The sequence below is a fragment of the Bos mutus genome, chromosome 14, assembly GCF_027580195.1.
Source record: "Bos mutus isolate GX-2022 chromosome 14, NWIPB_WYAK_1.1, whole genome shotgun sequence".
Taxonomy (NCBI): domain Eukaryota; kingdom Metazoa; phylum Chordata; class Mammalia; order Artiodactyla; family Bovidae; genus Bos; species Bos mutus.
This window is the reverse complement of record NC_091630.1, coordinates 76,654,221-76,670,390: the sequence shown is the minus strand read 5'-3', so window position 1 is coordinate 76,670,390 and position 16,170 is coordinate 76,654,221. Positions and strand designations below refer to the sequence as shown.

At 42.3% G+C, this 16,170-nt stretch overlaps 1 protein-coding gene across 4 annotated transcripts in view; it reads right to left on the bottom strand.

Moving 5' to 3' along the window:
• The window catches only part of DNAAF11 (dynein axonemal assembly factor 11), a 70,938-nt gene that overhangs the window by 29,019 nt on the left and 25,749 nt on the right, over positions 1 to 16,170 (bottom strand). For all 4 annotated transcript variants that reach the window (XM_005900735.2, XM_070382769.1, XM_070382772.1 and 1 more), the window contains 4 exons: positions 13,236 to 13,408; positions 9,963 to 10,189; positions 4,292 to 4,483; positions 2,528 to 2,605 (listed from right to left, as the gene is read on the bottom strand). In XM_005900735.2, coding sequence (XP_005900797.2) covers positions 2,528 to 2,605; positions 4,292 to 4,483; positions 9,963 to 10,189; positions 13,236 to 13,408 — 670 coding nt within the window. The remainder of the gene's footprint in view (positions 1 to 2,527; positions 2,606 to 4,291; positions 4,484 to 9,962; positions 10,190 to 13,235; positions 13,409 to 16,170) is intronic.

The window sequence follows — 16,170 nt, the reverse complement described above, 5'->3', positions numbered from 1 at the left end:
GGGACTTTTATTATAGGTGTTTTCCCATCTGCCTTGATTGCTTATTGCCCCATTTTCCAGCCACCAACTTAAACTCTCCCTTCACGTATCTCTTGGAAAGTAATTTCAGAGAGGTTTTCTGTGTAGCCCATGGGGTCGCAAAGAGTAGGACACGACTGAGTGACTTTCACTTTTTCTGCAGCAGACACTGATACTCACTCCCCACTGTCTGCTCCTGCTTTACCCATGGCAACAGGACCCCTGATTTGAGTGATAAATACGGCTCTGCAGGGTGAAGACTACGTTTGCCAGCTTTCCTGGCTGCTGAATGAGATCATATGCTTCAGTTCTGAAGGAAAATGTTCATCTTTCTAGGAGCTTTCCTTAAGAGGGGGACTGAGTGCCCTATCCCTCTTTTCCCCCTCTCTCTTCCGCTGAGTAGAAAAGGTGGTAGGTGGCCTAGAAATGACCATGGAGAGCACTCAATGACCTACTGCAACTGTCCAGGAAGAGGAGGCTGATGTCCTCTATGCAGGTGGTAAGGGGGTGAATGAGAAGGGGTGGGATTCTGGTAATTCTGGAGGAAGAGCTCGTGGGCTCACTGATAACATGAGGGAGAGAAGGATGGAGGATGAATCTGAGGTATTGCTCTTGACACCCAGTGGATGCTCACTCCCAAGCCAGAGGACACCGACGGGCACGCAGGCTCTGATGGGAAGTGGTCGTGGGCGTGGAAGTGAGGACGTCTGCTTTAGTCAGGATGAGCCTACCACACCTCACTTATGTCCACACAGGATCTCAAACAGCTAACTGAATACACAAGTCCCGAGCTCAGGGAAGAGATCAGGTCTGCTTGTGAGGAATGAAAACGTCTTTCAAGCCATGGGATTTGGTGAGATCTTAAGAGAGCGGATAAGGAAAGAGAAGACAGCTGAGGAGCTGGCCCCAGAGCGTTTAGGAGACGAGACAGACAGAGGCCAGCAAAGCAGAGGATGATGAGAAGGTCAGAGGGTCAAAGAATCGGGAGCAAGGGGAAGACAGTGCTTCGAGAAGGAAAGGAATGATCAGTTTGGTCAAATGTGTTACATCGAGCACATGGCTGAGACTTGAAAAGATGTGACCGAATATAGAAATGTCGTGAATGCAGAATATAAAAATGATGGGACCGAAGAAGCTTCTGGGGTCTTACTAGGAGCATACAGAGTCCAGAGGGTTTCCTTCAAGCCCTGCTGTAGGTTGAAGAGGGACTGTTTCCCCACTAGATTTTTAAGTTCCTTGAAGGCAGAAATCTGTCATATTCACTTCTGCATCCCCAGGGCTTAACATCATGTATTCATGCCTGCTATATAAAGAAGTGTGTGTGTGTGTGTGTGTGTGTGTGTGTGTGTGTGTGTGTGTGTGTGGTGGGGTTGGGGTGAGATTACAAACTTGATCATGGACACCACTAGAATTAGGCAAGCACAGGCAAGTCAGACACACCACCAATTGGCTATGTGACCTTGTGTGAGTCATTCACCTCTCAGTTCAGGTTTTGGACCTGTGAAGAAGAAATATCGCCTATCACATATAACTGCTGTGAAGATGAGTTAACGACACCCAAGAGTGATCAGGACTGTACCACCTCTATCATGGTAATGGCACAACAAATGGTTCCATTTGAAATGGTCAAACAGACATTTTGAGTAATGAAATGAAGCCAACAAGATTGAGTTCACAGGCTTGTTGACCTGCATTTTGACTACAAAAGACCTTCTCTGCCTGCTTTCTAGTTTTAATTTTTAAATAGCTAGATACTACTACGGGCTTCTCCAATGTTTTGGCCACCTGACGTGAAGAGCCCACTCATTAGGAAAGACCCTAATGCTGAGAAAGATTGAAGGCAAAATTGAAGGGGGCGGCAGAGGATGAGATGGTTAGACAGCATCACCAATTCAATGGACATGAATTTCAGCAAACTCTGGGAGACAGTGGAGGACAGAGGAGCCTGGCAGGCTACAGCCTACAGGGTCACAAAGAATTGGACATGACTTAGCGACTGAACAACAAAAGATACTATTATACACGAGGATTTCTAGTTGGAATATTTTTCCCTCTCATCAACTCCATTGAGGAATTTTTATCAATTTCTTGTCTTCGCTCTCGAAAGTTCTGCAGATGAGTTCCAGAGTATAAAGTAGGTGTACAGGTGATCAGGATTCTCAGCTAGCTTGTTCATGGCGGAGTTTTAAAAATTAAAAAACACAACAATGGGACACTTGAAATTTTGGGGAAAAAGTTGTACACGGTCCAAAGTTTCAGGGGATACAGAAATAACTAAGATTTCCTTCTGTCTAGATCACTTTTTGTATGCTGAGAGAATGAAACGTAGTATTATGTACTTGAAAACATAATGACACTCTGTTTTTAAATATGTACAAAATGACATTCTCATTAGGCTCTTCTGGTTTATTAAGAGTGGTCAGATATCTGAGCAAACATGTCCACGAAGCCATGGTATGACCAATACCACATGTTTTGCATCTTCAAGTCTCCACTTAATCCCACTTACTTGGGTTCATTCACGTTCAGGGCTCTCCCGTCCTCGGTGACCAACATCCGAGGTGGCTTCACTTTCTTCTTCTTTTCACTTAGTATTGGGGGTGGTGGGAACAAGGGGCAGGGGAGAGAAAAAAAATACACAAAGATAATATAAAAGCAATTAATGTGTGAGACAGTTTCAGAAAAATTAATGGCGTATTTGTGAATACATCAATTCACTGTGATGAGGTCCATGGCTGGGAGCTGACAATCGAGCCAGATTTCTGTGTGATTATACCCATATCTGTAAAGCAAAAATGTGACCAAGACAATTTGCCAGATCATTTGAATGCGGGAGAAAACTCCTTTTTATGAAATAGCCATGAATGTTTAAATGAGTCTATTTTATGCATGATTTACTCAGCTAACTGTCAATTTTCCATTTGTGTATACAGCTTCTACTTTAGCTAAAATTATAGTTTTTAAAATGCCAAACAGAGCCTATTTTATAGAAATAAAAATACCAGTACATAAGGATCTATGTGAAAGGATGCCTATCACAGCATCATCTGCAAAGGCAAGACGCTGGAACCATTGTGAATGTCCGTCAATGGAGGAATAATTAGACTGACTGTGGTACGTTCACACTATGAGATATTGTGCATCTATTAAAAAACGTGTTCACTCTTTACTAAAGTGTCATCTAAAAAGTTGTAGAAAACTGTTGATGACGATTTAGTGAGAACAAACATATAAAATATAAGTCCATTTTTATTCTTAAAAAAGATCCCCAATCCCACATTTGCAGAAATCATTCATATGATTGTAGAGGTGGGCTGGACCCAAGCCTGCTAACTAATTCTCATTACCATGAAGGGTAGAGACAGGAGGGAGGTGAATGGAGTAAAGAGGAAAAATTCATGGAATAACATGAAAGAAAATGTAGGATGCAAATTATATTTATTTAAAACACTTGCTAAAAATACATAAAAACTTTAAAAAGGCATATACGGACAAGTTTTAGATCAGATGGACAGATGTGTTAAAATGACAGAACTACAGGCGATTCTTTGCCTTAGACTTCTATTGTTCTTTTAATAGAGATTTTGTGTCAGTTAACTTTATGTTGTAATAGACATTTATTCACATCTTTCTGCATTGTAACTGGGTTGCCAGGTCCAATTAAGTTCATGTTTCCATGAGCTACATTGTTCTCCACAGTGAAGCGAAAGTCGCTCAGTCATGTCTGACTCCTTGTGACCCCATGGACTGTATGCAGTCATTGAATTCTCCAGGCCAGAACACTGGAGTGGGTAGCCTTTCCCTTCTCCAGGAGATCTTCCCAACCCAGGGATCGAACCCAGGTCTCCTGCATTGCAGGCGGATTCTTTACCAACTGAGCTATCAGGGAAGCCCTTGTTCTCCATGATCCCGGACAATTAAGGGCAAACATCTCAGAAACTCATTAGATGGGGTAGACACAGCACCTGAACAGAATGACCTGGAGGACTGGTATCTCTAAACCAGGCCATAATATTTGACACGTTTAAAGTTGTTAAAAAGCTAGGGACATACAAACAAAACTCTACCTAAAATGCCATTATTCACAACAACCTAAAGAAGGTAATCTGATATTAATAAATGTTAGTAGATACATGTCAACAAAAAGCTAAAATTAGGAAAAGCAAAGTCTGTGTGTGATAGCTAGCACAGATTTAACACAGATGATGGATAAAACAATTGCAATCATGAAAATATATTCTATCACTCTTGATGATAGGAACAAATGGAATACCTTAATCTTTCTTGGTCTCTCCGTTGTTTTTCCATATGTCTCAGAGTTTCCAATCTAGATTCAGGAGTGTACAAAGAGGGCTTATTCCAGAATTCCAGGTCGTCTTCTCTGTCATCTAATTCCTTTCCCTTGCATTGCCCTTCTTCTATTTCTGGTGCCTGGATGTAGTCTTTACTCTCTTCAAAAGATGGGCTAGGGACAAACACAGGACCCATCAAGACCAGTAATGGATACCTGAGTTTCATCCTGAACACTGCCCCTGAAACACCTTATATGTTTGTTTGTTTGTTTTAATACATTATCTTCTTAGCTTTGAATAACAAAATGTGTCTGAAAGAAAGCCTATCTGAGCCAAGTTGGAGAAATGAGTGCCACAGCACTGGGACAGGCCCACCTTACCCACCACCAGGAATGCTGCAGCAATCAGATTCAATGGTTCATAGACTGGGCTGATATGAGTCATCTGGGGAGCTTCATACACAGTATGGATCTCCAGGCTCCCACCAGAGTCTATCCAGTGAGTTTGGAGGGGTGCCTAGGACTCTTGCTTTACAATATGTCATGGGAGGTTCTGATGATGAAACAAACTCAGGGACCACTGGGCCTTGGTAATCAATCTTTCAGTCTTGCACCCTTCAATTTCATCCTTCACACTGCTCCCAGAGGAATCTTTCTAAAAAATTTGATCATGTCTTCCAGGTTCTTTAGGGGCTTCCCTGGTGCCTCAGACAGTAAAGAATCTGCCTTCAGTGTGGGTCCCTGGGTTGGGAAGATCCCTTGAAGGAAGGCACGGCAACCCACTCCAGTATTCTTGCCTGGAGAATCCCATGGACAGAGGAACCTGGCTCAAAGAGTCAGACACGACTGAGCAACTAAGCACATTCCAGGTTCTTTAATGATTCTCTATGTCTAAAATTCTTCAGTGGGCTATGTGACATTGCCCATGGTACGGCCTCTATCCACCCCATTTTTCATGGATGACTTTGGGTTTTGTAGCTTTATACGGTAAAGGGCTTCCTTGGTGTCTCAGTGGTAGAGAATCCGCCTTCTAATGCAGGAGACACAGGTTTGATCCCTGGGTCAGGAAGACCCCCTGGAGAAAGAAATGGCAACCCACCCCAGGATTCTTGCCTGGGAAATCCCATGGACAGAGGAGCCTGGTGGGCTGCAGCCCATGGGGTCGCATAGAGTCAGATGCAACTGAGTGACTAAACAACAACGGTATGGGAATGCTCTTTTCCATTCATGTTTTGTGGACTGTCAGAGAAGTAAACGATGTCTCCATAGGGCATCAAAGAATTATTCCATGACAGTCAACATTATTCAGCAAGGATTCAGCTAGTATTTATTGAATGTCTTTCTGTGTGTCAGGCGCCAGAGAGACAGAAGACTGTTCTAGCAGAGAGAAAAGGATATCATTCGAGCAGTACACAACAGGTATAGGCTCTCCCCCCTCACCTCTCCCTAGAATTTGCACTGTTACAAAATGATATGAAATGAAAACAAGTACAAGAAGCCTTTAGTACCAGGACGGCAAATGGTAAGGACTCATTAAATGTTAGATTTTGTTATTATTCTTGTTACTGAAATAACACAAAATGCTCATTTAGTTGACCTTCAAATAAAATGCTTTTTAAAAGGACAGACCAAAATATGAAATTTAAAGAGTACAAACAGAATATACAGTAAAATTCTGCTTAAACACCTTATGTATTATAAAATGCAACTAGACAGTTTAATAAACAAAATTGTGCAAATTACTGAAAATAAGTGCTTTGTCATATAGCCATGGTTCTTTATGGTATGGGAGAAAAAAAAAAGGGAATCTATAATATTCTACAAGATTTTATAACCATCACTGAAATCACTAGTTTCATTCTCATTACAAATTTTTGTTTGGCAAACAGACTCACAGACACAGAAAACAAACTTATGGTAACCAGAGGGGAAAGGTGGGGTGGGGGATGAATTAGGAGTTCATGATTAACAGATGCATACTATTATATATAAAATAGATAGACAAGGACCTACTGTGTAGCATAGGGAACTATATTCAATATCTTGTAATAACCTATAATGGAAAATAATCTGAAAAAGAATACACACACACACACACACATATATTATTGAATCACTCTGCTGTATACCTAAAACTACATAACACTGTCAATCAGCTATATTTCAATAACAAACTGAAAATAAAATATGGACAAGGTGAGTTTATTCTAGAACTTCAAGGACGGTTTAATTTTGAAAAATCTATCAATGTTAATTCAACACATCAACAGAAAAATATGCTTATCTCAACAGATACAGAAAAAGCATTTAGCAAAAACCTAGTATCCATGATGATAAAAGCTTTTCATCAACTTGGGATAAAAGGAAACTAACTCAACTCTTCAAAAGCCTCCCAGGAATCTCTATACTTAATGATGATGAATTGGGAACATTCTTTTGAAAGCTGGGAACAAGATACAGATACCCATTCTTACTGTTGCTATTCCACCCATTACTGGAGGCTTAGCATTAAAAAAATAAAAAGCAGAGGTAGAAGGATTGGAAAATTTTTTCAAGTTACTATTTATTTTTTTAAAATGTGTTTTTCTACATAGAAAATACAGGATGATCTACAGACTAACTACTGCATCTTTTTAAAAAGTTCAGCAAGACTGCATGAGTGCTAAGTTGCTTCAGTTGTGTCCAACTCTGTGCGACCCTGAGGACTGTAGCCCCTCAGGCTCCTCTGTCCACGGGATTCTCCAGGCAGGAATACTCGAGTGGGTAGCCGTTCCCTTCTCCAGGGGATCCTCTGACCCAGGGATCGAACTTGTCCCTCTTAAGCCTCCTGCATTGGTAGGCAGATTCTTTACCACTAGCGCCAACAAGATTTCTTGATGCTATTTGCCTCTATACACATCAGACAGACCCAATAACAAATCAATCTTTAAAATCCCACTCTACAAGATACTTAGAAATAAATCTAATAAGAAATAATGTAAAGTTTTTATAGAGAAAATTATAAAAACTTACTGAAGGACTACGAAGGTCTAAATAAACAGAGCTATCCCAAAGTTCAGCAAGGAAAGAATCAATGTCCTGAAGGTGTCAACTTTCCGCTTATGAATGTATCAACTCAATGCAATTTCAATCAAAATTACACTAGGGATTTGGGGGAGTTTGAAAGCCTGACTCTAAAATTCTCACAAAAGAGTAAAAAAGAGATGGGAAGTATCAAGATGATTTTGAAACAGAAGAATATCTCCTAGCAAAAATCAAGATTTATAGAAATTAAAACCATGTGGGAGTACTCCCATGGAAGAATCTAGAGAGTCCAGAAATTGGCCCATAACTCATAAGAGCAGGGAATATAATCCAGGAAAAGAATGGCACTGCAATACATGGGCTGAATTCTATGCCCATGACAATCCTGTGCGGGAAATGACTAGCACCCTACCCCACACTGTTGTCAAAAGTTAACCCCGGATAGATAGATATGACATTGGGGTATTGAAAAATTTCATAAATAAGATCAAAATGTATAAAATAGGTTTAGCTACATTAATATGTCTAAATTCTAGAAAACAAAAGCACTTATCAAAATTAAAGACAAGTCACAGACAGATTGCAAGAAGGTATTTGCAAACCTCATAACCACTAAAGAATTTGCATCTAGAATATAAAAGAGCTATAAATTAGTAAGAAAAAACCTTACAACTTATTTAAGATAGGTGAGAGTCCTGAACAGAAGAAATCTAAATAGCTAATAACCATATAAGAAGACATTTAAGATACTGAAACTCACTCTTACTTCTAGAAATGCAAATTAAAATATGAGATGCTATTTAACAACCAATGTGATTGGCCAATGTTTTAAAAATGACATTATCTACTATTGACAAAAGATTAGGAACTCTCCAATACTGCTGATATATGAGTTTAAATTAGTACACTTTAAAAAACAATTGGGCAATGCATATAAAGTTGAAACTGCTGCTGCTGCTAAGTCGCTTCAGTCGTGTCCAACTCTGTGCGACCCCATAGACAGCAGCCCACCAGGCTCTGCCATCCCTGGGATTCTCCAGGCAAGAACACTGGAGCAGGTTGCCATTTCCTTCTCCAATGCATGAAAGTGAAAAGTGAAAGTGAAGTCGCTCAGTTGTGTCCAACTCTTAGCAACCCCATGGACTGCAGCCCATCAGGCTCCTCCATCCATGGGATTTTCCAGGCAAGAGTACTGGAGTGGGGTGCCATTGCCTTCTCCGATAAAGCTGAAAAGATGTTTACAATTAATATGCAGCGATGTCACTGCTGAATATACACTACAGAAACTTCCGTACTTGCACAAGGAGACGTGTGCACCATTGTGTGAAAAAAATGAGAAATGGAAAACCACTTACACAGCCACCCAAGGAGGAATGGCTGCATCAGGGCTGATCTTCAGCTGACCCTCCTCCTGCCTCACTCCCTTCCTCCTTCTCTTCCTCCTTCCTTCCCATGTTCTCAAACTAGGGCCACACAGATTGCTGGAGCTGGTGCTTATTCTGATCTGTCAGGGCCAAAGAATTATTCACTGTCAAATATTTTGAATGCCCGCTCTGGGATAAACTGTGATTTATTCAGTCGATGGAATTTTATTCCACAGCTAGAATGAATGTCTTATGTGTCTTCATATGTGTAAAGAGCAAAAACATAATACTGAATGAAAAGCAAAGCTGTAGAAAGATATCATTCATGCTAAAAAAAAAAACAAAACAAAACATAAAACTACTCCTGGTTAAGCAGTATTAAGTTCTACATAATTATGTGGGTAAATATATGACAATACAGTGGGATTGACATTATACCAAACACTACTAAAGTACTGACTTTAGAATGGTGGACGCCACAGGATGAAAGGAGGAGAGGGATGGGGGAGAAACACTGAAGGAGCTTCTCTATTGATATTCTATTTATTAAAAAAAAAAAAGGCAAACATGCCAACTATTAACATTTAATAAGTGTGGATGTGGTGCACACAATAGCTGTAGCTGCCTGTTTATCTGTTTAACGTTTATGTATATCTGAAATACATTATAATTATTATTTTCCCAAGTTTAAGAGGTTCTGTTATCAAAATATTGAAAGATTTCATTGTATGGAATCAAATCAACTGAGTACAGTTGCAATTCCCTTAAAATAAGCAAGCATGAAAAATTAATGTTTGTAAAAACGACCAATTAGGGGCATATTAATCACATTAAAAATGCATTCATTATATAATTCACAAAACAGAACATCTTTTGCGATCAAAATTGCTCAATTTATAATAACATGATTTGCATTTAACTTTTCTAAAATATTCCTACTTTATAAATCAAAGTACACCTGCTAATTCAGCTTTCCTGTGCATCTTTCAGAGAGATTTGTCTGAGGATAATTTTAGATGAGAATTAAAGCTGCTAGTTTATAAAGGCTCCCCCTCCACCCCGCCTCAAGGGAAGAAAACCTCACCGAATGGTCATAATCAATAAGATGATCATACATGGTCTTCCCCAGAATTCACATCATAATTTATTCTTCAAATCAATCACTGGACTCTAAGTGGTACTGTAAACACCTTGAGAAGAGAACTTTTTAACCTAAGTTTTGCTTTTAACGTGAGTTAACCAGAAGGTACACTCCATTTACCCACAGGGTAGCACTGAGGTCCGCGTGCCAGTGTCCGCCAGAGCCTGTGTGACTTCTGCCCATCTCGCCTTTGTTTTCCTCCTCCTTCAGTTTCCTCTGAGCCTCTTCCTTGTCCTTGGCTCGCTTAAGACAGTAAGCTTTCTCCTGCTCTCTGATTCGTTGTTCAACTACTGGGAGGTTCTGTAATGCCTGAATCCTTTCTGACCGCTCAATTTCTTTACCATCCAACCACTGGAACAACAACAACAACAACAACAACAAAAACCAGCCAACACAGTGCATTTATCCCAAGGTTGCAATTTGAATCAGCCCCAAGAGGACTTTACTTGCAAGACTAGAAATAATAAATAATACACCTTAGTGATACGGAATTGAAAGCAAAGTAATTAGTGGGAAATATAATCAGTGTTTTACTTCACACAATTAATACAGTTTACAAAGCATCTTTACTGGTAATAACAATAAGTAGGTCTTCTGTGGAAACTGATTATTAATGACAAGCTCTCAAAATATATTAATTTTATAACTGCTCATTGTGTTAAGAATTTCAATATCTCAGGTGAAGTCCCAAATGCTCTCTATGAGAAGGGGCCTTGTATATTACACAAAACTGAGCTCTAATGCAAATGGGCAAGGAACCAACCCACATCTTGATCTACAACTGTAGCCTTCAGAACAATGAGATAAATTCCTGATGTTCAAGCTACCCTGTTTGTAGAACTTTGTCATCATAGCCCTAGGAAATACGACATCTGTTAGGACAACTCTTGTCAAAGTAGGTAACAAGCTTTCAACGAAATGGTATGTACTGATGAATCTATTTGCAGTGAAGGAATGGAGACACAGATGTACAGAATGTACTTGTGGACACGCTGGGGGAAGGCAAGGGTGGGATGGACTGAGAGGGTAGCATTGAAATATATACACCATGGTGTATACAGACAGCCAGTGGGGAGCTGCAGACAGCACAGGGCACTCAGCTCAGTGCTCCGTGATGACCTAGAGGGGTGGGAAGGGATGGGGCGGGGAGGCCCACGGGGGTGGGGATATGCCTGATTATGACTGATTCACAGTGTTGTAGGGCAGAAAGGAACACAACATTGTTGTGTTTTTAATTGGGGGAAAAGCAATTTTCCCTCAGTTAAAAAAAAAAAGATTCTGAAGTTTATCAGCCTATTTTTAAATACTAGTAAACACATTTATGAGTACCATTTTCAAAAGAGAGGCTGTTGCCTGTTGCAGCAGCTGAATCACACAGTCTTTCTGGGAGGAAAGACTTGACCTGAGACCTGTACATTAACCCAGAGAGAAGCAGGGAGTGTGGCTATTGTAGAATGGTGGGCGCTTAGGCTCAAATCCCACTGAGGCCACTTGTCAGGTGTGTCCCCTTAAACAAGGAGCCCCAGCTTTCCAAGGCCAGGCTTCCTCATCTCAGGATGCTTCTAATCACCTCCCTGCAAGGGTCCAGGAGCATCAGAGATGCTGTGTGCCAAGCCCCTGGAACAGCCCTGACCCATAATTCAGGCGCCTGTCTGGTGGCTCACACACTCCTAGCCTGACACTGCGGGGCTGACCAGGCCCAGCTGGAATGGCCCCACACCCTTCCTGGGAGAGGGCGCATAGCATCCCTGTCTCTAAAATTCTGCTTCTCATCAGTTCATTTTTTCAGGAAGTGCTTGTACAATGATAACTGGCCTGGACGATGTCTGAGCTACTCTATCACTCATTCTAAATATATGTTCTAGATTCAATTATCTGAGTTGCTTATTCTTTTAATCAAAGACATTTTACATTAGGGGAAAAAAATGTGTTCTATTAATCCAGCAATTTTGCCTACACAGAAAGATAGCAGTCTAAACACAAATGTCCTCTGAGGATGGACGACAAGGCCTGGGAGAAAGCCAGGGTCTCCACAAGTTCTCTGCAGAGGCAAAATGCTGCTCCCACTGCTGGGGGTGTGGGTCACCGAGAAGATGCGACTGCTGGCCTGCGAGATGGACCTGGACGATCACAGGCTCCTCACCCTCCCCTGTCCTGCAAGGTATGCTCTGCCCATCGTTCCCACACTAGGAGCTGTTCCAGGGGCGCAGCCTTGAGAGCGGAAGGTTCTGTTGAGACCCTCTGGACTGAACCCAGTGAAGGCCTCTCTACAAACCTGTGAGAGTCTAGCTGGCAGGTGCAGAGCCCTACTCATCTTGTTGCCCAGAACAAGCTTGGTAAGGAAGCTTCCTTGCTTATTAGACCCACCACCTGCCAGTCTGTCTCCGGAGAGGCTGCCCCTTTCTCCAGCCTCTCCTTGCCCTCTGCATACAGAGGCCAGTTCCACACTTCACCGGAGAAGTCGAGAGGTTTCAGACCAACACATGCAGGTCAGGAGCTCTTGGAGTTATAACACATAAACATTAATACTATTACTTAAATGTTCTCGGGTGTAGGATTTCTGTAGAAACTGTGTTGTTTCCTGGTTTGCAAAATTATCAGATATGGGGAGATGCGGCAGAAGAAATTCACACACCGAGTAGCAGTTCTTGAATGAGGTCCCTGGACCGGTGGCATCAGAGTCACCTGAGAGCCTGTTCTGAATGCAAACTCTTGGGTGCCCATCAGACCCACCAAATGGGGTACTTGGGCAGGGGGACGGCGGGGACAGGGGAGCAGTGAACACAAAACCTGTCTAAGTATTCCAAAGTATATGAGAGCTTGAGAATTAACATAGGGAGTGAGTTAATAAAAAACTCACTTTGTGAAAAAAAAAAAAAAAAAAAGGCACAGGAATTTAAGAGTATGAACTCACTCAGATGTGTCCAGTTCTATGCGACCACATGGACTGTAGCCCACCCAGGCCCCTCTGTCCATGGGATTCTCCAGGCAAGAATACTGGAGTGGGTTGCCATTTCCTCCTCCAGGGGATCTTCCTGACCCAGGGATGGAGCCCATGTAGCCACCTCAAAAGCCCTGAGCTTTTGGTGAGCTCTTAGTGATAATGGACGCCCTCTATAACAATGACTTGAACTCATCAAGAAAGTTCAATTCAACTCTGTGCATTCTGAATGAGAAAGGAGAAAAATATGCCCGTTTATTTTTCCAAACTTTATTAGAGTTATTAAAAAAACTTTTAAAGTTCAGTGAGCCAAAGAATTCATTTTGATTTTTCTGGAATATTCCATTCTCTAAAACAACACATTCTCTGAAAATGCTGGGAATAAATCAGGAATCACTGTGTAGCTTCTTGTTTTCATTTTTTATGAGAATTTCATATCATGGAGATAAAGCATACCTTTAGCTGCTGAAGAGTTGCCACCACGAACTGTCTGTAGCCGTCAAAGTCAGCACAGGGGTTTCCCATGAGGAAGAGCTCCTTCAGGTGGATGTTGCCTTGAAGGGTTTTAACACTGCTCAGCTCTCCAATGAAATTCACCGTCAAGTCAAGCTTTGTCAGCCCTTCACAGCCTGGTGGGAGAAAGGAAAAGAAAACAAAGCCCGAAAAATCACCCAGATACTAAAACGTGTACAGTAGCACATCACAGAAGTAACAGCTGCAGGTATTTGAAGTCTGTTCACTAACTGCACTGCTGACCAAGGATGGGGTGGGGAGGGAGGTGGGAGGGAATTCAAGAGGGAGGGGACATATGCATGACTGTGGCTGATTCATGCTGATGTACGGCAAAAACTATCACAATGTTGTAAAGTAATTATCCTCCAATTAAAATAAATAAAATTGTTTCATGTTAAAGAAAAAAAAGGCTTAGTCTTGATTCACTTTTCTGTGTCTCCCTTTACTTTCAATCCCTGAGTCCCTCAGGTCGAAGGAAATCCTCTTCCCGCCCACATCGGCAAACTCTGGGCTGTTGACATTTGGATTCAGTTACTAACTGGGGTGAAGAAGGTCAGGTATAAGCTGCTGCTGGGGTGGGTGCTGCATCAGAACAAACGTCCCTTTAAAGAAGGCACTGGAATCTGCCTGCCTGAGAATTTCACCAGGTACAGTGGTTAGGACTCATCTCAACACAAAGGGTGATGGCGAGAATTCCCCCAAACAGAAGGCATTTCATAAAATCAAGCCTCAGAATTCATCTTTATAAAGTCACCAAAGAGACGCAATGGCTCCAAGATCACCGAGCACTGAACCGAAGGTGTGAACAAATGTAACAAGTGTGGTCCTCAGAGGGATGACAGGAAAAAGGATGAGTCACTGAGCAGACTCTGTAGTAAATGGGACCCACAGATAGCCAGATGATATAGAAATTTGAATCAATTTCAAGTTTGAATTGACTCCTCTCATCTGAATTCCATGAGCACTTGGTAGTTAGGAGTGGAGACCTTGGAATTCAACAGACCTGAGTTCAAGTGCTAACTCTGACACATCCTTGCTGTGTGATTTTGCAAAAGTCACAAGCCTCAGTCTTCTCATCTGCAATTACAATAGTATTGGTACCCGATTCAGAGATGCTTGTGAAGACAATAAAAGATGATTCGTGTGAAGTACTTAGCACAGTGCCTGCCACTTAGGAAGCTTTGATAACCATGAGCTAGGATGACAACTGGAGAAGGCGATGGCACCCCACTCCAGTACTCTTGCCTGGACAATCCCATGGATGGAGGAGCCTGGTGGGCTGCAGTCCATGGGGTTGTGAAGAGTCAGGCATGACTGAGCGACTTCACTTTCATGCACTGGAGAAGGAAATGGCAACCCACTCTAGTGTTCTTGCCTGGAGAATCTCAGGGACAGGGGAGCCTGGTGGGCTGCCGGTCTATGGGGTTGCAAAGAGTTGGACTGAAGCGACTTAGCAGCAGCAGCAGCAGGATGAGAACCAGCCCAGTTATCACCTGCCTGGTTCTCATGTGGCTTCTTAGCACACGTGCCTACAGTTTCCGCGGGCAGTGAGTTTACCATTCCTCACTACCAGCCAAAGAAGAGCTGACCTCGTTTCTACGGCGGCCCTGTGGGAGAGGTTCACATAAGGCTGTCTCCCCATGCGACCAGCTCACAGGTGCTGGATTAATATGGCAGATTTGGTAGGCATCAATATCTAGAGAACCATCGCCAGCTGACAACCCAGTTCTATCTTGCTCTGTGCTCATTTCTTCAAACTTCTACATACTCCACTTTTCCTACAGGCTTCCTGATTATACACTGCTTTTCTGTCATCATTTTGTGGCTATAAAACTTAGGGTAAACTTCAGTTCTTGATATCTTATATTAACTTCACCAATATGAACCAGCTTGGTTCTGAATTCAATCAGAATTCAGATTGGTTCAGAGCTCTGCAATCGTGTCGCTGATGGCAAGGTGCTTCTCATTTCTAAAGGCTGTATGATGGAGCCAATCCCACTGAATGACAGTGTTCTCACCCTCTTATTGATCTTAGCACCTGTCTCCACCTTGTCTAGAATCCCACGTGTCCCTCCTCTCTGCTGCTGCTGCTGCTAAGTCGCTTCAGTCGTGTCCAACTCTGTGCGACCCCATAGATGGCAGCCCACCAGGCTCCCCCGTCCCTGGGATTCTCCAGGCAAGAACACTGGAGTGGGTTGCCATTTCCTTCTCCAATGCATGAAAGTGAAAAGTGAAAGTGAAGTCACTCAGTTGTGTCCGACCCTTCTCAACCCCATGGACTGCAGCCTACCAGGCTCCTCTGTCCATGGGATTTTCCAGGCAAGAGTACTGGAGTGGGGTGCCATCACCTTCTCCGTCCCTCCTCTCTAGTCATACCCAAAACCAGTCTCTTCCAAATAAGTTAGTTCTAACTTAGCGCTTCCAGATATAGATTCTTACCCTCTATTCATCCATCCATCTATTCAGAAGTTACTGGGTACCTATGTATAAGTTGCTGACCCAGGTCTTCAGGATAAAGTGATAAAAATACCCATGGTATTTCACTTTAAACTTATGTACAGTGTGGAAAAAAGAAGAAAATTGCAGAAAAAAAATTTTAATGTGCAAAGGCACCAAGAAGTGAATCTAGAGAGGAAGGCAGAACTCAGAGGTAGGCAATGCCTGCTGAGACATCGCAAGCCACCTTGACTCTACGTTCACTGGTTCTTCTATCTCAATCCCCGTGGGCTCTGCCCACAGTAGCTGGCTTCCACCTCCAACATTCTACTATTCTAGTAGACTTGCTCCTCTAAAGGTGACCAAAGACCGTCCCACTGACAGATCTAATAGACCCTCTTCAACACACTATGTCACTCGAAGAGTCTGCTGCATATCATGG